This window comes from Pholis gunnellus (assembly GCF_910591455.1).
Source record: "Pholis gunnellus genome assembly, chromosome: 3".
Lineage (NCBI taxonomy): Eukaryota > Metazoa > Chordata > Actinopteri > Perciformes > Pholidae > Pholis > Pholis gunnellus.
The window spans coordinates 17,577,849-17,601,241 of NC_136529.1; the positions used below are offsets into that span (position 1 = coordinate 17,577,849).

General features: G+C 44.4%; 2 protein-coding genes across 2 annotated transcripts in view; both read right to left on the bottom strand.

The window, feature by feature from the left end:
- Nucleotides 1-9,962, bottom strand: part of rassf5 (Ras association domain family member 5) — a 27,183-nt gene extending 17,221 nt beyond the window's left edge. The window contains exon 1 of the mRNA XM_079156537.1: nucleotides 9,173-9,962. Coding sequence (XP_079012663.1) covers nucleotides 9,173-9,959 — 787 coding nt within the window. The 5' untranslated portion in view covers nucleotides 9,960-9,962. The remainder of the gene's footprint in view (nucleotides 1-9,172) is intronic.
- A 1,403-nt stretch (nucleotides 9,963-11,365) lies between these two features.
- On the bottom strand, nucleotides 11,366-23,020 carry ikbke (inhibitor of nuclear factor kappa B kinase subunit epsilon). Its single transcript, XM_079186530.1, has 21 exons — nucleotides 22,578-23,020; nucleotides 22,084-22,183; nucleotides 21,730-21,867; nucleotides 21,118-21,247; nucleotides 20,861-21,042; nucleotides 18,929-19,089; nucleotides 18,514-18,624; nucleotides 18,217-18,396; nucleotides 16,627-16,823; nucleotides 16,205-16,263; nucleotides 15,983-16,074; nucleotides 15,717-15,818; nucleotides 15,341-15,398; nucleotides 14,894-15,006; nucleotides 14,740-14,816; nucleotides 14,603-14,642; nucleotides 14,402-14,503; nucleotides 12,876-12,972; nucleotides 12,594-12,685; nucleotides 12,443-12,514; nucleotides 11,366-12,351 (listed from the first exon to the last, which is right to left on the bottom strand). The coding sequence occupies exons 2-21, from the start codon at nucleotides 22,180-22,182 to the stop codon at nucleotides 12,288-12,290; spliced, it is 2,166 nt and encodes a 721-aa protein (XP_079042656.1). The 5' UTR covers nucleotide 22,183; nucleotides 22,578-23,020; the 3' UTR covers nucleotides 11,366-12,287.
- Nucleotides 23,021-23,393: the final 373 nt, after the last annotated feature.

Consider the following 23,393-nt stretch of genomic DNA (forward strand, 5'->3'; position numbering starts at 1 on the left):
TGTTTCTCGGGTCATGGAGGATGTCTGTGCGGCACCAGATAGAGACACTGGGAGGGACATATTGTGTTTGCTCCTTGTCTGCGTCAGTCGGGAGGGGATTAAGAGGGGTGAGTTCGCTATAACATGTAAGCGAGGATATCAACGCGGTCACTAATGAACCTTAAGGGAGCTCTGCAGGTCTTTTGAAGGAATTAAGAGCAGCTTTGGGGGGGCTTTAGACAGTCTGATCCCATCATAGCTCATTTGGAGCAGTTATCCATGTTCTCCCACTGCGCCGCTCACACGCTACACGCTACTCGTTCTACTGCTCGTCGTCAGAGATCAAAACGATCCTGCTGCCGTCCTCTCGTGTTGTCTCTCAAACACACTCGACTTCAGTGAGCTTCCAGGATGCAAGCTCCATATGCTGACCCGCTAGACATGAGCAAACAAATCTCCACCTAACCTAAATAAAATCTGCCCCAGTTCCCCTCGACATCTGTGTCTATATGTGCACAAACAATCATTTCATGTTCGTATACTGAAGTTTTTTTTTATATCTCCCGTCAACGCAGCATCTCTACCTTCCCCTCCCTCAATTCATCCATCTGTCGAGCTACAGATGCTCCCCGAATCCACCAAACAAACACAAGAAGAACCAGACTGTGTTTTAAAGGCTTATTCTGTCCAGGGAGCTGCAGATGGAGGCAGCCGGATGCTTAAAGAGGAATGTTTTGCTTTATGAGAATAGTTCTGTGGCTCAAGACGATATCGTTGCCGAGCTTCTGTGTTGGTGATAATCCCAGTTAGATGCTCCTCTGATGAAGATTTTCAGGATCGATTAGATAATTAGGAATGTACGACAAAAACAAGTTGGGGTGTTTTGGCCAAAAACATTACAGAGCTATGAAAATAGTGAATCAATTGTTTGATCTTTACTCAAAAGGCCATTTAGTGGATTTCTTCCAGAGCTTTCAGGCACATCTCATGGCCTTCATCAGCAGATGGAATTTTCTGTTGTAATAGAGATAGTTCATCAGCTGATGAAGGCCACACGATGTGGCTGAAAGCTCTGGAAGAAATCAAATAACTATAGTACTATTTCTAAGTTAAAGAATGGAGCTTTAAGCTCAATCACATTGATGTTCAGTGCAGTGAAATGTTGTCCACTCTTAAAAAAGACACACTACAACATTAAGTATTCCACTGTTATTGAGTTTGGGGGACTCACAGCTGACATTGAAGGTTGTTCAAAGAAGCAGAGGCTGAAATATCCTGACCCGAGAATGAGTCCAGCTGATACCGAAACTGATATCGGCCCGGTACTGACTCAAATGGCTGGACCTGGTGTCGGATACCATTATTTTAATAAATAGCAAGTCAGAATATTTATATCTATGTATATATTTCTTACATTTTGTTTTACAAAGTAAGGAAAGCAATCAATAAGTCTGAATTTGCCTTCCACATAAAAAAATGATCCCAATCTCTTCCGAACAGTGAGGCACGCAGCCTAAATAAACACTGGTATCAGATCGGTATTCAGTATTGGCTGGGGTCCTACATTTCCCATAATTCAATTTGATTAAATCATTAAGTTTGACCTTCCATGTTTGATAATTGTCCAAATCTTTCACACAGTCCGAGTTTGTAACACATACTTTCTGTTAAAAGTGTTTACTCTCTTAGCCGACATAATGACATCATCGGGGTTGTTTTCAGACTTCAGAAAGCTACCCCAGAGCCTTTGATTCGTCATTTCTAACATGATACCACGATGTGATTGTGTCTTCCCCATACAAGTCCCCAACACTTCATATACAGTAATACTGAAAAATGGTCCATTTGTTGTGGCAAAAACTTTCAAAGGCATCCTCAAAAAGAAAGACATGTAAATAACAACAGTTTAACTTTGTCCCTGAACACATCCAACCGTACCCCTCCTAAAACACCGCCTCCTCTCCACCTATGAGACCACAGTCACCAGGTTACACTTTGGAGAATTAGCAGTTGAAGAGAATTTGAGAATTCCCCCGATTGCATCATTATCCAAGATTCTGACTTAGACGAGCGCTGATAATAGACAGAAGAAGCAAAGAGGAACTGAGGAATGTGGTTTGGGCCGGCGAAAGACTAACTAGGTTTCCTCACAGGGAACACCATCTAAAAATACCCTTCATCTGTCTGCTGTACTTCACACTGTTGATGCCGCTTTCTGAAGCTCTTGAGGCTGCAGCATGACGTCACCCAGGTGGAGTGGTGAGGTCTTGATGAGCAGCTCCCTGAGTCATGTTTGGTCAGAGCATTATCAGGCTTACACAGAGGGGCACACACACACACACACAAGCTGAGACGACATCTTTTTTTAATTCAGCTGTCAGTCTGTCGCTGTGAATGAATCAATAAGTCTGCAGCACCCAGCCATTTTGCTCTCTGCTACTTTTTACCCCAGCCAGAATTTAGGCTAATGTTACATTATGTATTCATCACCCCCTAAAGAAAAGCTGCATTAGCCAGTCCTGTGTTTGGAGAAAACATGGGACAAATCAATACCTTGCAACCTCCAGCTGGCTCCACCTTATCTCAAATTCCTGCTACAAATATGAAAGTCAATATGTTAATCCAATTACATAGAATCTTCCCGACAGATTGAAATTGTATAGGTTTTCTGTGTTTGTGTGTCTCGAGCAAGAATGGACTGCAGATCCAACAGCCTTCATCTGACCTGTTCACCGGATTATTCTACCGTTTGTCTGTAGCCTGTGTCCTCACTGTTAGCACACAGTCTTACACACACATGGACATTATGTGCCCTCACACAAAAGCGTGTGGAGGGGGATAGATCAGCCGACAGAGAGGGTGGGTATAGACAAAGAGGAACAGGGCTTGAGGGCATTGTAGTTCACAGATAGACAGACCGATGCACACAATACCCAAATATTTTGGCCCGCAGCCGGTCTTTGAGGCCAACCCGGCTCAACTTGTCTACTCATCATCTTTCCCTTTTTCCCCCAAAATACTGACCCCTATCACCACCAAACTGATTTGGATTCCATGCACAACTTTTAAGTCCCAATTCCCAGTTTTTTTTTTTGACTGCTCGTTCACACGCCGCTCCATACCTGAGGTGGTGAGCAGAGAACCGTTAGAGGATGATCGTCGGAGGATCCGCAGGCTGTCACTCCAGGAGCGGGACTTGGGCAGCCTCTTCAGCAGCCTCCCCAGGCGCCGCGACACCTGTCCGAAGCAGGCGCTGCCGTCCTCCCCTTCCGAATCACCCCTGACCTCATCCAGACGCAGTGACACCTGGCTGAGTAACGCTCTGCCCGCCCCGACGCCTTCGACTCCCCCTGACCCTCCGAGCCCCTCCCCCGACGACTCCCCCTCCGCGTCCTCCTGCCCCGGGACGAGCGGTGCTATCTGTGCCATGGATGGAGCATGGTGGCACCAGCCGGCAGGCGCCGTCCTGTGCGCGTAGCTCTCGCTGGTCCTCCTGTCCTGCCCCCCGCTGGCCCTGTCCCGCTGAGGACTGCCCCAGCGCCAGCCCCCCCAGTTCCCCCCTCTGCCATCCCAGCGCAGCCACTCTGCCACCGGTGCCACGCTCCGAATAAACAGCCCCCTCTCCACTCGCTCTGCCACCCCTCCACCTGTACTCCTCACACACTCCCTAATGCTCTCACCCCTCTGCTCGCCTCACACTTATCTCCTCACCTGCTCGGTCTCCCTCGCACCTCAGCGTGCGGACATGAGTCCTGAATCTCTGCCGTCCCCACTTGTTCGTCTCTAACGTGTCTCTGTTATCAATGCTCCCTCGTCCTCTCTCTCGTCCTCTCGCTCCCTCTCTCTCTGTCTCTACTGCAGCACCCACACACTCTGCAGTAACAAACAGCCAGCTTAAAGAGACAGAGACCCCCTCACAGTCCTGGCTTCTCTATTCCCCTTCTCTCCTCTCTTTCATGCAACAGGAGCCTTTTCTCCGTTCCGTTCCCTCAGTGGTTGACTGTACACAGTTCAGTTTGGAGAAGAGAAGAGGATGGGATCTCCATACAATAGAGCAGAAACGTCACAGACCACTGCAGAGGTAGTTACCGACGCCGCCTCCTCTCTTCTCCCCCTTCTCTGTCTCCTTAGTGTGAAACCCTACGGCAGTGGTTGAGGGGAGGTGAGTCAGCCTTCCTGTTCAACCCCACGACAGAAACACATCTCGTCAGCGAGAGGGACATGCATCACCTCAAGTGAGTGTGTATGAACGCTCGTATGTGTGGATTGAGGTGATGCGCAGTCCGTCGGTTATTAATATGCACTGTGAAAGAAAAGAAAAAAAGAAAAAGAAGAGAGAAAGAGTTCTTCTGACCTACTTCTAAGATTGAAGAGTTTGGAGGAACAGGATGTGCTCCCCAGTCTCACTTCTCAAGCACATGACATAATCACGAGCAATGGCAGGAGAAGGTTATGCTCTGATGTCACCGTTTTTTTTCACTGCAGAACAGAGAACGACGTTAGGTGTCTTTAGAAAAATCTCCAAACATGTGCTTAAGAACGTCTTTGTCCTAACCACCTCTTCCTCTGCAGTCGCCCTATCACTATTCACCAAGGGCGACCTAAATATAGCCCGGTTGAAAATCCCCGCTGTGCTGCCACACATACGGCCGAGCAGCGATGGTGCGCGGTGAGGAGAGCACAAAACACCACGCAAAACCCTTATCTGCATGCCCCATCTTGTCTTCCTGTCTTTTTTTTTTAAATCAAGCTGATATATTGTTTAGGGCGACGGGGCGAAGACGCTTTCTCTGTAGTTGACACTGAAGAAAGAGGCAGCGTAAGAGAAGTGTGATGCAGTATCGTTTGATGAACATGTGCTCAATAGCTTTCTTCAACATTCAATGCAGCCTTTATATCCAGACTCTGTTTTGTTTTCAACTTTAGACATGTGAGGTCTGAAGGAATGTTTCGGCTGACGTCTGGTTAAAACTATATTCATCGCACGTCTGTCAGGGCGGCAGCAGTGGCATGTTGGCACAAGGAGGTTATGAGCCATTTAACACAACCCTTCTTCCTATGTTTTCTTCTTCAACTGTGAATGGAGCTTTGAGAAGGCCGATGTGAAACGACTGCAAGGCTTCCGAAGACAAGGTCGGTATTGTGTAGGCCGAGGTAGGAGGTGAAATAAGGAGGAGATGGGGTTTGAAGAGAGAAGAGTGCCATGGGGCTTAAAGAATACACGGAGAGGGTTACTATGAAGGTCTGTGGCTAATGTGTGTGTGTGTGTGTGTGTGTGTGTGTGTGTGTGTGTGTGTGTGTGTGTGTGTGTGTGTGTGTGTGTGTGTGTGTGTGTGTGTGTGTGTGTGTGTGTGCGTGCGGGACTTCCTGGCAGCCAAGTGTCAAAGTGAGTATCCCATCCCTGTCTCTGCAGTGACCAGCAAACGACCCCACGTCTGCTCACTGTAACAAGGATCTCCACTCTGCTTGCAAATATTTCAAGCACAAATAGTTCCCAAATGCTTTTTGGAGTTGTGCAATTGCGTTCGGAGGAGCTCTGATCTCCGGGGCATTCACCTCTTTGTACAGTGCGATGTACGAGCAGAACCAACAACAAACCAAAGTACACAGAGGGAGTGAGAGGGGTACAAATCCATGCAAACATGGCCTCTCTGAAGAATCTCTGGAGTACCCCGTTATTATTATCTTCCATGCTTGATAATTAGTTGATTGGTTGATTAGTAGAAAGACAGAAACTGTTTTGCTATTAATCGTTTAAATCGTTGATCGAGCAAAATGCCAAAGACTCACTGATTCAAGATACTCAAATATGAGGATTTGTTGGTTTCTCCTGTTTCATATCACTGCAAACGCAAATTGTTGGTCAGACGTATTCAACGAGGAGGAGGATTCCAAATTGAGACACAAAATTGTGACACATATTTTTCACAAATGTTTGCCATCTTACAGCTTCAAAATTGATAAATTAATCGCAAAAAAACTGATTATTCAATATTGAAAACAATTCTAGCAGCCCTAAGTCAAAGTACATGTGATTACCCTTTAAGGTAACACTTCATTTTCATTCTTTTAGCATTTATAAGCTGAATACAAACAACGGTTCATGGTTTCAAACACTAATATAGTTGTAAGAAACATAAGGACATTTTAAGGAGTTTACTATGCATTTGTCAACAATTATAACTTCATAACTTGCTTATTAACTTGCTTATTAACTTGACAACACAGTATAACACTGCTGTATTCATAAAGATTGTTACCTGTTAAAAAGCATTTACAAACCATTCCAGTGAGGTTTTATGATGAATACATTTATAAACACTTTAAAATGTTCTTAACCTATAAACCACTAATTGGTCATCTGTTGCTTGTGCTTCCCCAATGAGGTTTAAACTGCAACTAGTAGGTGTGCATACACAGTGAGAGGCGCATGTCTTATTGACCGGACAAGGTTGAAGACAGGAGAGGACCAAACCCAGGGTGCCACAGAAGCAGAGTGCCCCGAAAGCTTTAATTAAAGACTAATCTGACGTCTGACTCCGTCTGCCAGCCCGTAATCCCAACCTCTCCATCCCTGAGACGTAATCCCAGGCAGGAGACACCACGAGCCGAGATTAAGGAAGCCAGTCCCCTCGCTCCCTCCCTCCCTCCCTCCCTCGCTCCCTCGCTCCCTCCTCCCTGCCTGCCCTGACCAACGTCACAACATGGAGAGATGACACTTCAAATCACAAGAACACCGATAAACAACAGCCACTAACAGGACACAAGCCGAATCTACTGTACAGATTTATATAACTGTTACACATTGGACTTTTCTTTACAGCTATATTTAAAATATATAGATATAACTATCTATCATTATTTCTGTGTATTATATGAAAAGTGTGAGACATTTGGATACCAATAGAAGAACATCAATGAAGCGTGGCAGTGGAGTGACTTCCCTTAATGGGCCAGAATAGTATCAGTAAAGCAGATTTATAGAGCTCACAGATGTCTAGACTGTCACTTATCAGGTCATATGCTTCATTATTTGATGCCCCATTACGGCCTGATGCTCATCTATATGTGTGTAGTGTATTTATGCATACATAGTGGGGGGTGTTGCTGTATAGAATGCGTACTACAAATCAAACTCCATCTAGCTTTCATTAAACACAGACCGAAAGCCAGCTGGAGGAGGATCGTGCAACAACAAGAGAGACTGGGAGCTCTGGCTGGATTGACAGATTCCTCAGTCGGGCCAGGCCCCATCACAACAGTCCCAACCGACTGTCTCGGGGGGGGGAAAGTGCCGTTTCTATGAGCTTCTTATGCAGCACAGCCAACGCAGACCCAAGGGAGGCTGATAAACTAAAGACAGACAGAGGGAGCGAGGCACACGACGAGACAAAGAGACAGGATGATGGTTGTTTATGGCTGCAAGGCCTCCGTCTCTCACTCCCTGTCATTTGCTGGGTGTAGTTGAAAGAGGAGCATGCGTGCATGTGTGTGTGTGTGTGTACCGTTTCTATTTTGGCAGCTTTTGGTTGAGTCTCTCCCCACAAAAATACCCTGAAATGCCGAAAGCTTGTGTCGCTTGTCTTGAATGTCCTGGTGACCCCCCCCCCCCACGACTGCATACCGCACTCACCTCTGATGTTTTCCAAGAAAAGGGAGCTGAACAGGCAGTTTGATCTAGAGGGCAGCTGCTGGCAGCAGAACAGAGCCAATTAGCCTGATCCATAAAGAGACCAGCGGAGACAAAAAGTTCTTGGGTTGCAAAGAAACTCTGCGTGTGTGTGTGTGTGTGTGTGTGTGTTATGGTGTGTGTGTGTGTGTGTGTGTTTCTCTGTGTGTGTGTGTGTGTGTGTGTGTGTGAATAGCGCTCCAGTAATCTCTGTTCTCGCTCCACTGAGCTCTTGCTGATAGCACACTAAATCAGACAGCTCTGCAGTGCAGGACAAACTCTTGCTCTTTTCCCCTATCCCTCACTTGCACTGCCCCCCCCTCCCTCCCTCCATCGCTCTTGTTCTAGCTCTCCGTCTCTCCTCATTCCTATCACCCTGCCTCCCTCCACCTCTCCATTATTTGTGTCCTCCCTGATTCCAACTACTGCTCATTCTTTCCCTTTTCTTGTTTCCATGTCCCCTCGGCTCTGTTCCTCTGTCTCAGCCGGTCCGTCCCTTTTCTTCCTTCTCTTCCCTCGACTCGCTCTTCAATTTCTTTATCTCACTCCGTTCTGCAGCCGCAGCCTCCCTGTGACAGAGTGCTGCTGACACAATGCCGAGTCAGCAGCACTCACACACACACACACACGCGCACACACACAAACTCTTCAGGTTTAACTCCTACCAAAGGTGTGTGTGTGTGTGTGTGTGTGTGTGTGTGTGTGTGTGTGTGTGTGTGTACTCTGAAGCCAGATTAAACACATATCTGCCAGGTCAAATTGGCTTGGCCCAAACTGTCTGCGTCCCAGAGCTGTGCAGGTGGGAGTGATGTCATCGGATCCCGAGCAGCTCTCAGCAGTGCAGTATACACAGTCAGGTATGTGACTCCAGAGACATCAGGCAGAGTGAATGTAAAAAGTTTTTAAATGGCTGCTTCCAGTGTCACTATAACATCTGTATGCCTGATGGATCAAATGCTTTGTTCTCACATCCTAGTCAATATAAAACACATGAGACACGCTCACATTCTGTGTCTGGATTTCACTAATGTGACGCTGTTAATTCTTCTATCTTTTCATTGCTCTTTGAGGCCAGACTGCAAAGCTGGAAGGACAAGATAATGGGCTTTCCATGGAAGGGTTTTGGCTTCGTCTATGGAGCATAAAGTGCATGGAAATGTCCTTCCCTGTCAGGCACAAAGACACATGGTCTGTTTATGTGCACACAGCAACCAGTTTGGAAGAGTTTACCAGCCGGCTACTTGTGCCCTTCATAAAATAATAATCCAAAAGACAATAATATTGTACCAGAAACAAGATACAGGCCAGTAAGTCAAGTTCACCAACAAAGTCTATCTGTATCATCTAATAGGGGAGAATAAATACAACCAGTATCACGACTGAAGGAAGACTTTAGCTTATTATTTAAGTGCATGTTTTCGATTCATAAAAAATGAAACAGTGCCAATGGGTTACTAATCACCCGTTTCCACAAAAACACTCTACAGACAGATGAATACATGATTTGGATGAGTCTACACTTACTTTGACACTTGAGTGCTTGAGCAGTGATTAGACGGCTGCAGCCGTCACACCAGTCGCGCGTACAAGGCTTGGACTCGAACCGGTGTCCTTCACCCCTCTCGGTCCTCACCCGAGGGTCCAACCCGCGGGGAAAGATGGACCAGGCCTCCCTGCGGGGAGGCTCGGTGCGGGCCAGCCTGACCACTCCGGTCCTGCCCTGTGTAAGCCGCTCCAGAGGCAGACTGCCGGTGTGCGCTCGTGCTGGCACTGAGGAGGAGGCGGCGGCGGCGATGCTCTGATGTGGCGCGTCTCGGTGCCGGTGCGCTCCTTTGTGTCCATTCGTGAGCGCTCCGCTTGGCATGACATTGATGCTCGACGTCTTGAGCGAAGTCCCTCTCCGACTACCCGTGTTAGGGTTCGAGTCACCGTGAACGCTGCAGTCACCGTTGTTGATGATGTGCCCCGTTCGGTTTTCTTCACATCCGGCTGCGGTGCCCCTGTCGCAGTGCTCTCTGTCCCGGTCCAGGCAACGTGGCGCAGCGGGAGCTCGGCATCCTTCGCCGGGCATCATCCCTCCTCGCCTCGCTGTCGCTTCTCCAGCTGGTCCCGGAGACGAGGGATGAGCTCCCGATTGCCCTTCAGTGGCGGAAGACCCGCATTCCCAGCCGCTCCCTGAGCTTCTCTTGAACAGCATCTTCTCCCAGGAAGACTTCCTCGGCAGCGTGATTTTCTTCAGTTTGAAGAGCAGCGGTTCCGAGTCCAGCGTGTGCGGACCCGGGTGCTGCCCCACCACACTCACGGACGCCATTGTCCCGTTCCTCTGTAATGCGTGTATGTGTGTGTGTGTGTTCAGCAGTATGGAGTGTGTACCAGCGCGGTTTTTTTTTTTTACTCCGTGCCCTGAATGTAAACTCAACTCACGCCCGCGACAAAGCGTGTAGTAGTGACGCCAGGCATCTGACAGCTTTAAATGCCGCGAGCGCGCTCCATTTAAAGCGACAGGAGCGCGCACTAATCCCTGCTTCACACTCTGGGTTTGATTTGGCATTACTTGATGAATTATTAACCACTAAATCCCTGGATAACAACACTTAACACTTAACTTTCTGTTGACTCATTGTACTTTGTTAGCTGTTTTCAGTATTGCTACCCGGCCTTTAGGCTACTCTAAATGTACTCCCAGTAATTATCTTCTGAAACCACTTATATTAAAGACAGAGTACAGAGAGCAGACTGGCATAAACCACAATCCCAAACGAAGAATCTATGGAGAGCTAGAGACTGTAAGAAGTATGACATGGGTAACATAATAATGATAATAATAAGAATGATGAGGATTTAAAATGTCCATGACAATGTTTTCAATGTGGTATGGCAGACACATTAAAGAGCATTGTCTGACATATAGTACCTGATTCTGACGATAGAATGTATTAAAATGTGTACAAATATTGTTATCTATTACTTTTTTGGAGGTGCTAAAGAGGACTCGGGCAAAAGTGTTGTCTCACTGTTAAAACTACACAATAGTGAACCAATTAACAAACAAAGCAATATGAAACAGGACTGACGGCAGACCACCACTTATAAGTGGGCCTACAGAATGTATTGAATTTTGCTATGTTGTAGAAGAGTCTAGTGATAAAAGCACAATGTCACACTTGTTTGTGTAGGCTAATAGGAAAGTTATCAAATGTTCCACTTTGCCAAGAGCACGTCATATGAGCTGCATAAAACCACAGAGGCAGCTGTGCTCGTTCCCCTCACTAAACCCGAGAAAGCCCCCGAGGACACCCACACCACTCCTGCTCAGACTGGGTGAAGAGCTTTCAATTTCATTCTCTGTACTCTGCAGTGTCACAACAGCTCATTTGTTTTCTGTTTTCTTCTGAGACCTCTCATCTTCCCAGCTAAGTTGCACCTCCCCACAACAAATTTAATGTTCAAGTAATTTGAGTACAGACTGAATATGATTGTCTACTGTTGTCAAAGTCATTCGTGATCTTATTGACTTTTCAGAACACGAGGTATGTTGAGACTAAAACTTATTCGAGGGCTCATGAAATGTTTTTTACTTTCACTTTTCAGCCTGCAATACTTCATTAATGGAGATAATATCATTTCTCAAGACAAAAACAAATGAGATTAAAAAATATGGCAAAACATTTTTATCGTAAAAAGTATATATTTTTTATTTTCTCTAACCTTGTACATCCCCATGTGACCCCTTTAAAAACAAGTTATAAACCCTGGGACTTCCCCACCGCATGAGCCACACTGGCTAATGACATTTTTTTCATACTGTCTGGACTACTTCTGTTAAAAAGGAGACACTGTGGTGAGTTTACAATGAAACCTACGATCAAATACAAAGAAAGAACTTATCATTCAAGTTAAACATCAGCAGGAAGAGAGACAAATGTCACATAATTACAGTTGTGTGTGCTTGGAAAGGCTGACAATCAATGACATAATCTATCACTCTGAAATTTGCAATGATGCACTTTAAGTAAAGTCACATGAAACCATTTAAATGATCAACCATTAGGAAAAAGACAGCAGGCGTCTCAAGCCTTCAACAAACACACAACCACAGACATGAGAGAGAGAGAGAGAGAGAGAGACACAGACGGAGAAATATAGTGTCAGTCTGGTCACATTAATCATTTTAGGTTCTCCAGAGTTTGCACTGCTTCTTCTGTGGAGCAAAGAAGAAACACAGCCTGAAGAAAAATACTCTAGCAGCTGACTTGGAATTCATTCACGGTCCATCGCTGTGGCAGCCTATTAGAAATACAATAACACTAAAGGCATTAATGAGGTTTGTATTGAACTGCTGTATTCAGTCGCCAGCCACACACACACACACACACACACACAAACACACACAAACACACACAAACAAAAAATCCATCAGTGGCGTTTCCTCTTTCTCCATCGTGGGCATCTGATCTCTACATTGAGATTCACATATTATTGATTGTCTTCGGTTGCTTCCTCTTCTAACAGCGCTGGGCTTCAGCCCGTCCTTGGAAGAAAACCCAGTACATTGTCCATAACTGTTCCTGAGTGGCAGTTAAAAACCAGAGTGCGTGTTTGTGTTTTGGAGTTAAGATGCAAGGATGCAGCACTTTTGTCACAGGGTAGAAGGTCTGGCCATGTTCGGCTCCAGAGCTGCTGCAGGGCTCACTGTTCCCAGACTATATGGCAAAACAAATACAAACATCACACTTTGTCCCCTACTGCATATGTGAGTTGTGAGAGAGACATGAAGTTGGTATCTCAACTAACCTCTCAATAATGTTGTTGTTACACTGTAGTTCCCTCACCAAAATCCCCATTTCATCTTTCAGATGGTGCATCCTGGAACAAAGCAAGACATGTTATCAGGGCAACTGTCTCCATCTTGCACACACACACAAACACACACAAAGACACACACCTAGAGACCATCTGGTCCTTGTCCCTCGGCGCAACGTCAGGCTGTTGTCCTGTTTGCTTGGACTGCAGAGTGAGAAGGATTCTGTCCAGAGCCTGAGGAGGACAGATGAGGCGTTACATCATCACATCACTGAGATGCTACATGAGTGACATCACTATAATATCACATCACTTTTTTTTTTTCCCATCAATGCAAGAATACATGTCTTTGTGCATACTGTTAAGTTACAATACTTGATCTGAGCTGCAGAGATCTTCAACACAGAGAAAGTGAGATGTTGACCTTATTTTGGTGCTGCTCACTCATCTCCAGGTCTGCCAACAAGCCGGTGGAGAAAGAGCTGAAGTCCTGCAGTCTGGTCTGCATCTCCAGTAAAACACTGCAAATACAGAAGGGCAACGCTACCATCTTTACAATGTGCCAATGGCCGACTGAATTCAAAAACAGAGGGAAAAAAACTAAATTTGCTATTTCAAATTTGAAAACTGAAATCTGCTATCAATTTTAAATTAGCAAAAGATGTGTTGATAGATAATCTCTTTACAACCAATTTGTTAGTAATTCAGCAATTACTCAGAGTTTAAAATTGTTCAAATATATTTGATCACATAGACATATCACGCATATATTCATACTTTTGAATAGAACACTTTCATATGCTCTAATGGTAAAAAAACACATTATTTTCTTAAAATGTCTGCCTGAATATATATCTGTCTGTATTAGCGCCTCTCTCTTTAAAGAAGCTACATTTGATATTCAGAGCATTAATAACGCAGCAAACAATAGTTTCCTATGTAAAGCTATACTGTAGTAATGTCTACCTGAGCAGAGAATGAAGCATCTCTCCTTCTGTGTGTGTTGTAATCCAAACTTCTCTGTGCTTTGTTTACATAGCCCGTTAAACAAGCGTAGCGCTCACTCTCTAGTTCCCCGTCAGGTTAACACTGTTAGCTCTTCTTCCATTGTTTGCACTGTTAGCCGTTCCCACATTGGTTACTGACATTAAGGCAATTTCTTTTTCTCCATTACAAGTTGTATGAAATGTTGTGTCTAAATATGCAAATGATGCATTATCTACTGCTACAACTGCTAACTTTTGTTGAATTCGTGAGAAATCTACAGACACAAATTGACTAAGTGTAGCAAAACAAACACCTAAATGCGTATTTGATGCTTACTTGCACTAGTTTCGGCGAGAGGACTAAATAGCCCAAATCTCAACATTGACCAGTGCATAAAAAACAATATTATCTCCCCTTAAGATCAAAACCATATTTGAACCTTAACCAAATTGTTTTTAGTTCACAAACGGTATTCAAGGCTTCAGTTACCAAATATTCAACGTAACCTTGGTCATTTGGTGGCTAAGTAACATAAGAATGTTTTGTTATTAGAAACCTTTTGTTGAACAAAATGTAGCCCTTCATTTTTAGATTTTGATCGGGTCACATCTACCGCATCATTATGCAAAATGTTTATTCAAAATGTAATTTTAAAACTGATTGCTTTATCCAAACAAAATGGAAAAATAATTAAATAAATATAGAGAGGAGCGTAACACAATTTACAATCTCAATATCACTTGCTCAACAAGTGTGAAGTGAAGCTAAATAATGTAATAGACTATACATTTAATCCGTTTAAGGGGGACTGCTGAATAGCATCGCCCTACTGTTAATCTTTGTTAATCTTATTCATATAAGCCTCCATCATCTCAGTGAACCAAACAAACAGCTATCTCGTTGTAAATAGTCAAAGTGTTTGGGATAACTCAGTTTACGTGTACTTTAAGCTCCTGCTCCTACCTGCTCCACGTCCTTGTTGAGGCCAGAAGCTCTTTGTACCTCTGCACGCAGTCCTCTCGAACGAGAGATTTCACTCGCTTAATGTGGGACGACAGGTGGATTCTGGGATGGAAGAGTGACAAGCAGATTACAGGAGAGCTCAGAGTAACATACTTCACCGGCTGGCTGAGCAGGACAGCCGCTGTGTGGACACACACTCACTTCTCAAATTTGTGGATTTGCTCGTCGTTATATGCCAACTCTGTCGGGGAAATAAGAAAACAGGTGCTGTCAATTTGACCATTTACAAAAAAAGTCATTGAAAACAGTGCAGGAACAATAAAAAAAAAAAGACATACTGCCAGTTAGTTTGTCTTTACGGTAATGCTGATGAATTGCCGTTATCTTTTGCAGCAGCATCCCCATCTTCTGACAGCTGTGGAAGGCAAAACGTCAGAGTTCAAAGAACACAAACGCAGGAGGCCACCCTGAAGCTTTGTATGCCTGGAGTACCTCTTGTCACTGGCCAGCGTCTCGGCTAGCATGGCCTGTTCTATCTGCAGATGCTCCAGTCGGCTCTGGAACTCTTGGATTCCCGCAGCGTATATAGGCAAGTGCTCACGTACCTGTAGAGACAGCAGCCACAGACTCTGAGACCTGATTCAACAAATCACAAATCTGACACAAAATGAATGGTACATGGTCCAAAATCCATGGATTAGTTTACATGCATTCAATTGAAATGTGTTTAGAGAGAACTCCTGGACAAAATCCTTATACGCCTGCTTGTGTTTTCACATTTCGCAATCCTCAAGTTTGTCTTGGTTTCCATTGTGATCGGCAACTCTCCACTATAAACTCGTTGATGAAGGAATGCTGGCGTTAAAAAGCCACATTCCCAACTTTATTTCCATCAGCCTCATTAGCCAAGCAGTGATGCTTCTTCCTCATGCTACTCACCAGATGCAGCTTTTGCCTGCCATCAGTTGAACCTTGGTTTTCTGGATCATAACGGCCTCTAAGAAAAATAAAGAATCAACAGATATGGGAGGAAAAAAAGAGGTTGTGGATTGAATTACAACAATATAAAAAAGACATTTGTCAACAACTTACATCTCTCAGAATCCACAACATACGTTAATGGCAGCTAAGATCATACAGTGAGCGATCCAATCCTACATCCCACTCACAGTGAAAAAGCAACTACAGCTCTATTTGCCTTAGCGCTGTGCATCATAATGAATGTCATACAACACCTATCGGTGCTTTTCAACACCCAGAGTGTGAGATCCCAGATTCCCTCTATCGAGCTCAGACATTGTGTCGATGAACTCACAGTGTGTGAGTCCTGCGTTCCACGCTGAGGCAAGCCTGCAGTCTAATGGTGATCATGGTGATATTGTGGATCGCTTCTTCACACTCACTACGCAACTTCATCCTGAGGAACAATCAGAGTGGGAGAGAGGAGGAGGAGAGAGAGGAGGAGGAGGAGGAGGAGGAGGAGGAGGAGGGTTTGATAAGGATATTAGGATAGAGTTAGTACATAACCTCAAGGCTGCATCACTAACAAATACTTCCTATTTCATTATGCGTGCGTCTCACATGTAGCTGTAGTATCCTTGCAGCAGCAGCTCTCTGTGTGTGAGCAGCAACCGTACTATCCTCAGATACTGGTGGACCACTCCCACTATAACCTGCAGACAGGAGGGGGATGAAAGGAGATAATAAATAATGGGTTGGATGCTTATAATGCACACAATTCAAATAAAAAACACGAGCATTAAGTATGGCTGTAAAAAAAGAAAATCAGCAGAGCAGCAGCACCTTGGAGAAGTTGTAGTCTGCCATGACATCAAACCGGGATGGGATGACCAGAGTCTCGGCTACAAAGGAGACAAAAACACACAACTTAAAAATACATGACTTATGGAAACAGTGCGTACAGGTATGTGGCCAGACATTAATAATTGTATGCACACAAATGTGATTACTTTCCTTTTTAACCAACATTCATGATGCACAATCGTCTTTTGTATATAATTTCCCTTTATCCGGGATTCACATAAATATTATTGAACAAGATTCACAAAGATATGCATGTGTAGTCTGAGGAAATGTGACGCTGGATTCCCCCTTTTATCAAAACTCTTTCATGACTTCCTCGAGGAAAAGCAAAGAATAAAAGGAGAGGAAAGCTTTGGACTTCACAGAAACATCTCAACGGTGTATTTCTTTGATTGTCTTACGCTCTCTGAAGGGCAGGCTGGTATTTTCTTCAGGCCCGTCGCTGAGCAGAATGAGGGGCCGGTCATGTGACGTATGCGGGAGGTTGACAACCTTCATGTTGCCCTCCATAGGGAGTTTGTGACCAAGGTACAGCAGATGTTGCAGCTGAACCGCTATACCGGTCTGAGACGCCACCTCCTCGAAGAACATGGACACCCTGAGGGGAGAGAGAGAGGATTTTGAGCTGCTCGGCACATTTTTATTTTAGGTCTGATTCTGCATCCCGCCTACATTTTAAGATCAGGGTCAGAGATCTCGGTCACTGCTATAATTGTTATTTTGCACAAATTCACTGGACCATCCATAATGCCCAGCGCAGATGTAGTTTTAAAGCTGAGGTAGGCAGTTTAGTTTTGGCATTGTTGAGCAAGAATTCCATAATAACCTTTCAGCATATTGTAATTCCAGTGGTCTGATAGTAGACTATACAGCCTCTTGGTTGTGTTTCCGGGGTTTAGAAAATCTAGCTTGCGATGGGAGAATTTGACCAATCACAGCTCATTCAGAGAGAGGGCGTTCCAATTAGCTATAAATGCAAATGCAGGTCCCTTAGGTGGTGATAGGCGGATTCAAAGGGCGGAATATCCTGCAGAAACAGTTGCTGTTCCTGCATTGGCAACAACACCCTACACTGCAAAGCATCCCAAAAAAAGGAAGACGGACTTATATAAAGAGAGTTTGACATTATCGATGAAGCGATTCAGATAAGGAGAGAAACTGTTGCGAAGAGTTTAGCCTTCTGCTCGAGCCAGCAGGCGGCTCGTGGCGTGACAGCGACGGTTAGCAGAGGGATGAACTACTGACAATGTTTCCTCTATATCTCTGAAACGCTTCGCTGATATTGTTGCTCGCTAGAGCCTCGAGTCACAGCATCTCATCTCAATGGGGCTTCAGAGGCACACAAGTTGGCAAAGAAAGCAGGACGGTAGGTCTCATAGAATTGTCTCTATATAATGCCATCGGGATCACAATCACGATTGGGATGCTTGAAATGCTTGTATGGTGGGAGGGGCTTAGGACAGAGAGGCTGAATTGACTAAATGAAAAGTCTAGTTATATTTTCAATGTGAAACGCTGCATAGAAAAAGTGAACTAAACGTGTTATCTAATTATCTGATGGTAGCCTACAGTTTGTTTGACTAAGATGAAGCAATAAGGTTGCATTTAAAAACATCTGGATTCCTCTACATTCTGTCAGGCCTTGATAATAACACCAATAGTACCAGTCTGTTTAGACTACACATGGCTGCATAAACAATTAGACATAATCCCGTTTACCATACGAATTGAGTTGTATCTTACAAAACTAATTCCTGAATCGACACTAGAAATGTTAATTAAATGAATTACAGACATAAATCAGCTCACATCATGTGCCTCTGATGAAAAGTACAATACTCATAATTCTGCAATTGCGTCATATTTTTGGCTTGTTGGTGGAATCGTCGACTGACTGTCAATAACTAGTCTTACGATTAGCACCATTTTTATTTCAGTATGCTACAATTCAAATTGTAGACTCCTTTATTTGTGCTTGTGTGCAGACTCACGTGTTGTAGTGGTGTATGTAGATGCAATGCGCCATGGCCTGTTGCAGAGAGAAGAGGTGAACTGGCTGCCGCTGCAGTAAGTCTGTGGTGGCTGTGAAGAACTGGTCAAAACCCCAACACCTCTCCTGGTCAGCCTCCAGTATACCCGCTAGTATTGGAACCAGTTGCACCGTCAGACCCCTACAGACACAGAGGGACAGAGTGGGAGAGAAATCAATTAAGTAAAAAGTCAGCATCACTTGCTGTCATTAAAGAGTCAGAGATGCCTGTTCAAATGCTCTGCATCAGGTGACATACTGTGAGAGTTGGCAGCTGTGAGGTAGGTGGTAGCTCCACTCTATAGGCCCGCCCTCCACCCGCTGCGTTCCAGCTACTGCCCCCATAGGCTTCTCTGTAGTTATTTTGTACCTGCACAACAAAAAGCACAAGTCAGGCTGATACTCACTGATACATGTGCATGCTCTGCCAGATACCACGGCATTCCTGAAGAAACAGAATAACATCTTCCTCTCAGGGAATATCTAAGCTAAAGTTAAAATGATTGAGTGTCTTTATTAACACTGAAACACGACTGATTTCATGGTGGCATGCTTCCCAATATGGAACTTGGCTGCTGAAGATGGAGTTTAAAACAAGTAATTTAAGACCCAACTTTTGAGATCATAAATGTGTGGTCTGTGTGGACTTTCTCACATCCAATGCATTGACTCACATGGTGGGCTTGTTCCTGCGGGGTCCTCCATACGGTGTGAAGGGAAGACTCCCAGTGGCAGCGTGGTAAAATGTCACACCAATACTCCACAGGTCTACACTCACGCCATAGGATTTCTGATGAGGCTTACGCAGCACAGCACGTTCGTACATGTCTGGATGCTGAACACACACACACACGCACACACACACACACACACACAAACACAGGTAGATATACAGTCATCTGTTGATTACTAGTTAAGATTAAACTTCAGTATGATCCAAGTGTCAAGTTTAAGCAGTGTTTTTGCCCGAACATGTATTCTCTCTCCAGTCCCTTTTTGTATAATCAGGGATCATCATGTTGAAGTGAGCATTAGGCAGAAACATAAAAGTGAAAGGTTCAGTTTCTGTTCCCATTTGTCCACTAGAGGGCCACCCAGTCTTCATAATACTAAGTTGTTTCTAAGTGTACAGCTCAAGGCTCCAAAGGGCCGGTCTCACAAAGTCCTTTCAACACAGACACTGATGCCCCGGGAAGATTTTCACACCCAACTTGGAGTGGATTCACTGTTGGGCTTCATAACAAACCACCGATCACGTGCAACACATAGAGATTCAGATCAGAGGAGATGTGATGTCGTTTCTGCTACCAAGCCCTTGGGAGCTTTCCCTGGAGGAAAAGTGAACTGATCGGTTACTAATGATCTTATAATTGTCCATCAATAAGGCACATTGAGCATACTTTTCACGGATGCGATAGTATTTTATCACATTCCTTATTTCACGTTGATGTGTTAGTTTATCCAGTATGTCTCAGCAATGTCCCCCTCCACTGAGGCAGTAAAAAGAGTTTCTGTTCATAAAGTCCCCTCATGTTCTTTAAGGCAGCAGTAATGGAATATGAATGGAACAAGGCTGTTAGTTACAAATGTATCACTATTACTGCTTTTAATGCCATTATCATTCTAATATAATCCACTGATGCAGTTATTATTATTATTATTATTAGTAGTAGTAGTAATACCTTTTCTGTTGTGATTTCTGCTATTATTAGTGCTGCTACTTATCATCCTCATTCCTGTCCTGTGGATTGACTATGTGGTGAAATGTTGTTCATTCTGTACACATGACATCTGTTGCTGCTCATCCTGTGAGCGGGATCCCTCCGCGGTTGCACTCCTTGAAGTGCATCCTGATTGGATGTGAGGGTCCTGGGACAGAGTATGTTGAATGTTGCACAGACTGTAAAGCCCACTGGGACACATTTCTGATTTGTGATATTGGGCAATACAAATGAAAAACAATTTAAAAAATGAAGAAACATTTTTTTAAGATTGCCTGCAGACTAACCTGTAGTAAAGATAATATGATGTTATTGTTATACTGTATATAAATGATCATTGTAACGTTAATGTTGTGTTAATATGAATAGTAGTACCATTGTTTCTTTTTAATTGTCATGCTTTATGAACACTGTGGTTTTTGTTCTACTTTCAATGAAGCCACATTGAACTGAATAGTGGACTCATGTTATGGAGATCTGTCTCCCCTCTGTGGAGCTGAACTTCTGAGACATCAAAGTGGTTTATGAATATGTTATCTCCACCAGTGTTTCCTCGGAGTTATGTTCTGCTTCTTGTTTCGTAAGCAGAATCTATCAGAGAACTACTTGATACATTTCAATGATATTCGGTGAAAGTTAACGAAAACTTTTTATGGATTTCTTGATCTGACACATACAGGCCTGCAAAGATTTTCAATGTATGTTGATTATTTTTGTAAAACACACTTTTTTTTAATACTATTCTAATGAATTGTAAACTGAATTTTTTTTAAAGGACTGTGCAGCCTAAGCGAAACTCATCAGAAAAGGTATCTTTGACTGAAAATTGCCACATACAAGCATACCTAGTATGCTTGTATGTGGCAACTGGGACTATTATCTTACCAGATACTCTTCGGTTCCGTAGATAGACATAAACTTCTCATCATCTTCCAGCTCTCTTGCTGCTCCAAAATCAGTCAGCTTATAGACAGACTTGCCGTCCTCCCCGACCTGCCGCATGATGTTGCCCGGCTTAATGTCCCGGTGTACCACTCCCTTTTCTCGCAGGTGGTTCATCCCCTGCACTGAAGATAAGAAAGGGAGGAATACTTCAGTTTAGGTATATGAAATTATTGGGAAGTACCAAGATATACACCCACCAACACACTGCAAAACTGTGAGGAATTCCGTTTCAGGCAAGCCAAAGGCGTTTTCTGACTCCTCGAGCAGGCTGAGCAGACTTCCTCCTGAACAATACTCCATCACCAGCACCTTCTGTTTGGAGGGCAGCTAGAGAGCGAGAGAGAGAGAGAGAGAGAGAGAGCGAGAGAGAGAGAGCAAGAGAGAGAGAGAGAGAGAGAGAGCGAGAGCGAGAGAGAGAGAGAGAGACATTAGGAGGTGAGCTCCAAATCAAAAGATGCTGATCCAAACAGGACTAACATTATTACGTGACCTGTGTATTTGGCAAATTATGCTGGGAAATTTGCGATGGACTTTTTACTTCCAGGCATGGCAGATTCACACAGAGTTAAGATCACAGATGACCTCTGCAATTATTATAAACTACTAAAGGATCCCAGGTAATAACAGTCAAGTGCGAATAGGGCTTTACAGCGTAGATCCAGCAGCACAAATGCTCTCCCATTCCACGTTCCGATTAATAACACTACATCCCTGTTTTACACGGGGATAATTATCTCAGCACAACACCATGGCTGTGTTTTCCTTCGTCGTAGTCTTTGTCTCTCGTCCTCCTCTCGTGGTCGCCTTACCTCTTCCACGTCATACAGCAGGACAATATTGCTGTGGTTGAGCTTCCTCAGCATCTCGAACTCTCTCATCTGGACCTCATGGGGGCGGTTGTAGCTCACTGTGTTAAACACCTTGACAGCTACCAGCTCACCCGACCTCTGCATACACACACACACACACAGACATCAGCATTACACATCAGAGCGCCACTGCGACCATATCCTTTCACAACCACACATTATCTTTCACACAAGCGGAAAACATCTGACATAATGGCAGCAGTGATGTGAATGAGGGGCTCAGTGTTGAAACAACTTGACAGTGTGTTATGATGATGATAAATAAAGAAACCACCCTCAGTGTGGCTGCAGTACCTTATTGCGTGCCTTGTAGACACAGGCAGTAGCCCCTTGACCGAGGACATCTTGTAAAGACCACAGGTAGTTTGGTGTACTGGCCGTCATGCCCGTCATGCTGGAGGAAGAGACGGGGAGAACAATTCACTGACAGAGAACTTAGTTCAATATCTAACGTTACACAGACTGGGTTGAGAGACACACACTCCCAATACAGAACACAGTAGCCACACACTTTGGCTAATTGGGGTAGCATAACAATACATAAGCTACAGTGCGACTCAAACTTAAAAAGGTATCATAAACACGCTAATGTCTGACGTAGTGTGGACGTTAACAGTTAACCTAACGTTACATTGTCAGCTCAGGTGACTTCTATTTAGCTTTAGCTAACGTTGGTGTCCCATTTAACCGACAACCAGCTCGTTAAAATGCACTTTAATGACACAACCAGTTTATTAAGCTATTTAGAATTTCCATTTAACTACCTGGGACGTGTAGTGTTAGCTCACCTGGACTGCTGCTGCTGCTGCTGCAGTTAACGTTGAATGCGCAAAGTAGCTTCCTGATAAACAGCAGTGTGCTATCGCAGCACTAACTGTTTTTTTCCCCCCGTGAAATATGGAGTACAAGTAACCGTCAGTCGTGTCATTTACAGCTCACACTGCTCCGTAGCTTTACAGTAAATCAAACTTACTTCAAAAACAGAATCCGCCTACGTGTGAAACTTCTTCCGCGCTGAGAGCCGCGGCTGCTTTCTGAACAGGTAATACGGTTCAGGGAGATTCTGCTGCTGGTGAGCGTAATAACAGTTTATTTAAGCGGATCCAAAGAATTCCCGAGTTTCAGAAAAGGCAGCTGCTTGCAGGATTTCTCTGAATGATTTAGGAAGTGTCGGCTTCACGCGCGGCGCATTCGTTAATCGTAAACAGTGGCGGAAATACAGCGAATTGCAAACTCGACAGTTTCATTCTCTGCTTCAACTTCCGTCTGTTCCGCCACAGACTCCCACACCACGTTACACTGAGGCATCCTGGGGAATCTGGAATATTTGTTGTTCCTAGTTTTTACTTGAGACAATATAGACCGGAATAGGAGCTACTGGGCAGCATGCAGGGTCCCTGTTGCCCATGTTGGGCACCTTCATGTCAAAGGGAAACTACAGCACTATTTCCACCCCACTATTCTCATGTATTTAAAATGACAGACACCAAATCCACAAACATTAACAGTTGTTTCCCAAAGATACATTTGAGAGCATCAGGCCCTGAACTGTTCATCCACAGGGACAGACTTTGTTTGGACATATTTAACCCATATGTGTCAGA

What these genes read in the sequence shown, in the direction of transcription:
- ikbke (XM_079186530.1), bottom strand. Translation starts at nt 22,182, where the DNA reads ATGACGGGCATGACGGCCAGTACACCAAACTACCTGTGGTCTTTACAA. An exon ending in TCTACAAGGCACGCAATAAG is followed by an intron (nt 21,868 to 22,083) that starts GTACTGCAGCCA and finishes GTGTGTATGCAG; the next exon opens with AGGTCGGGTGAGCTGGTAGC. An exon ending in ACGGAACCGAAGAGTATCTG is followed by an intron (nt 19,090 to 20,860) that starts GTAAGATAATAG and finishes GTGTGTGTTCAG; the next exon opens with CATCCAGACATGTACGAACG.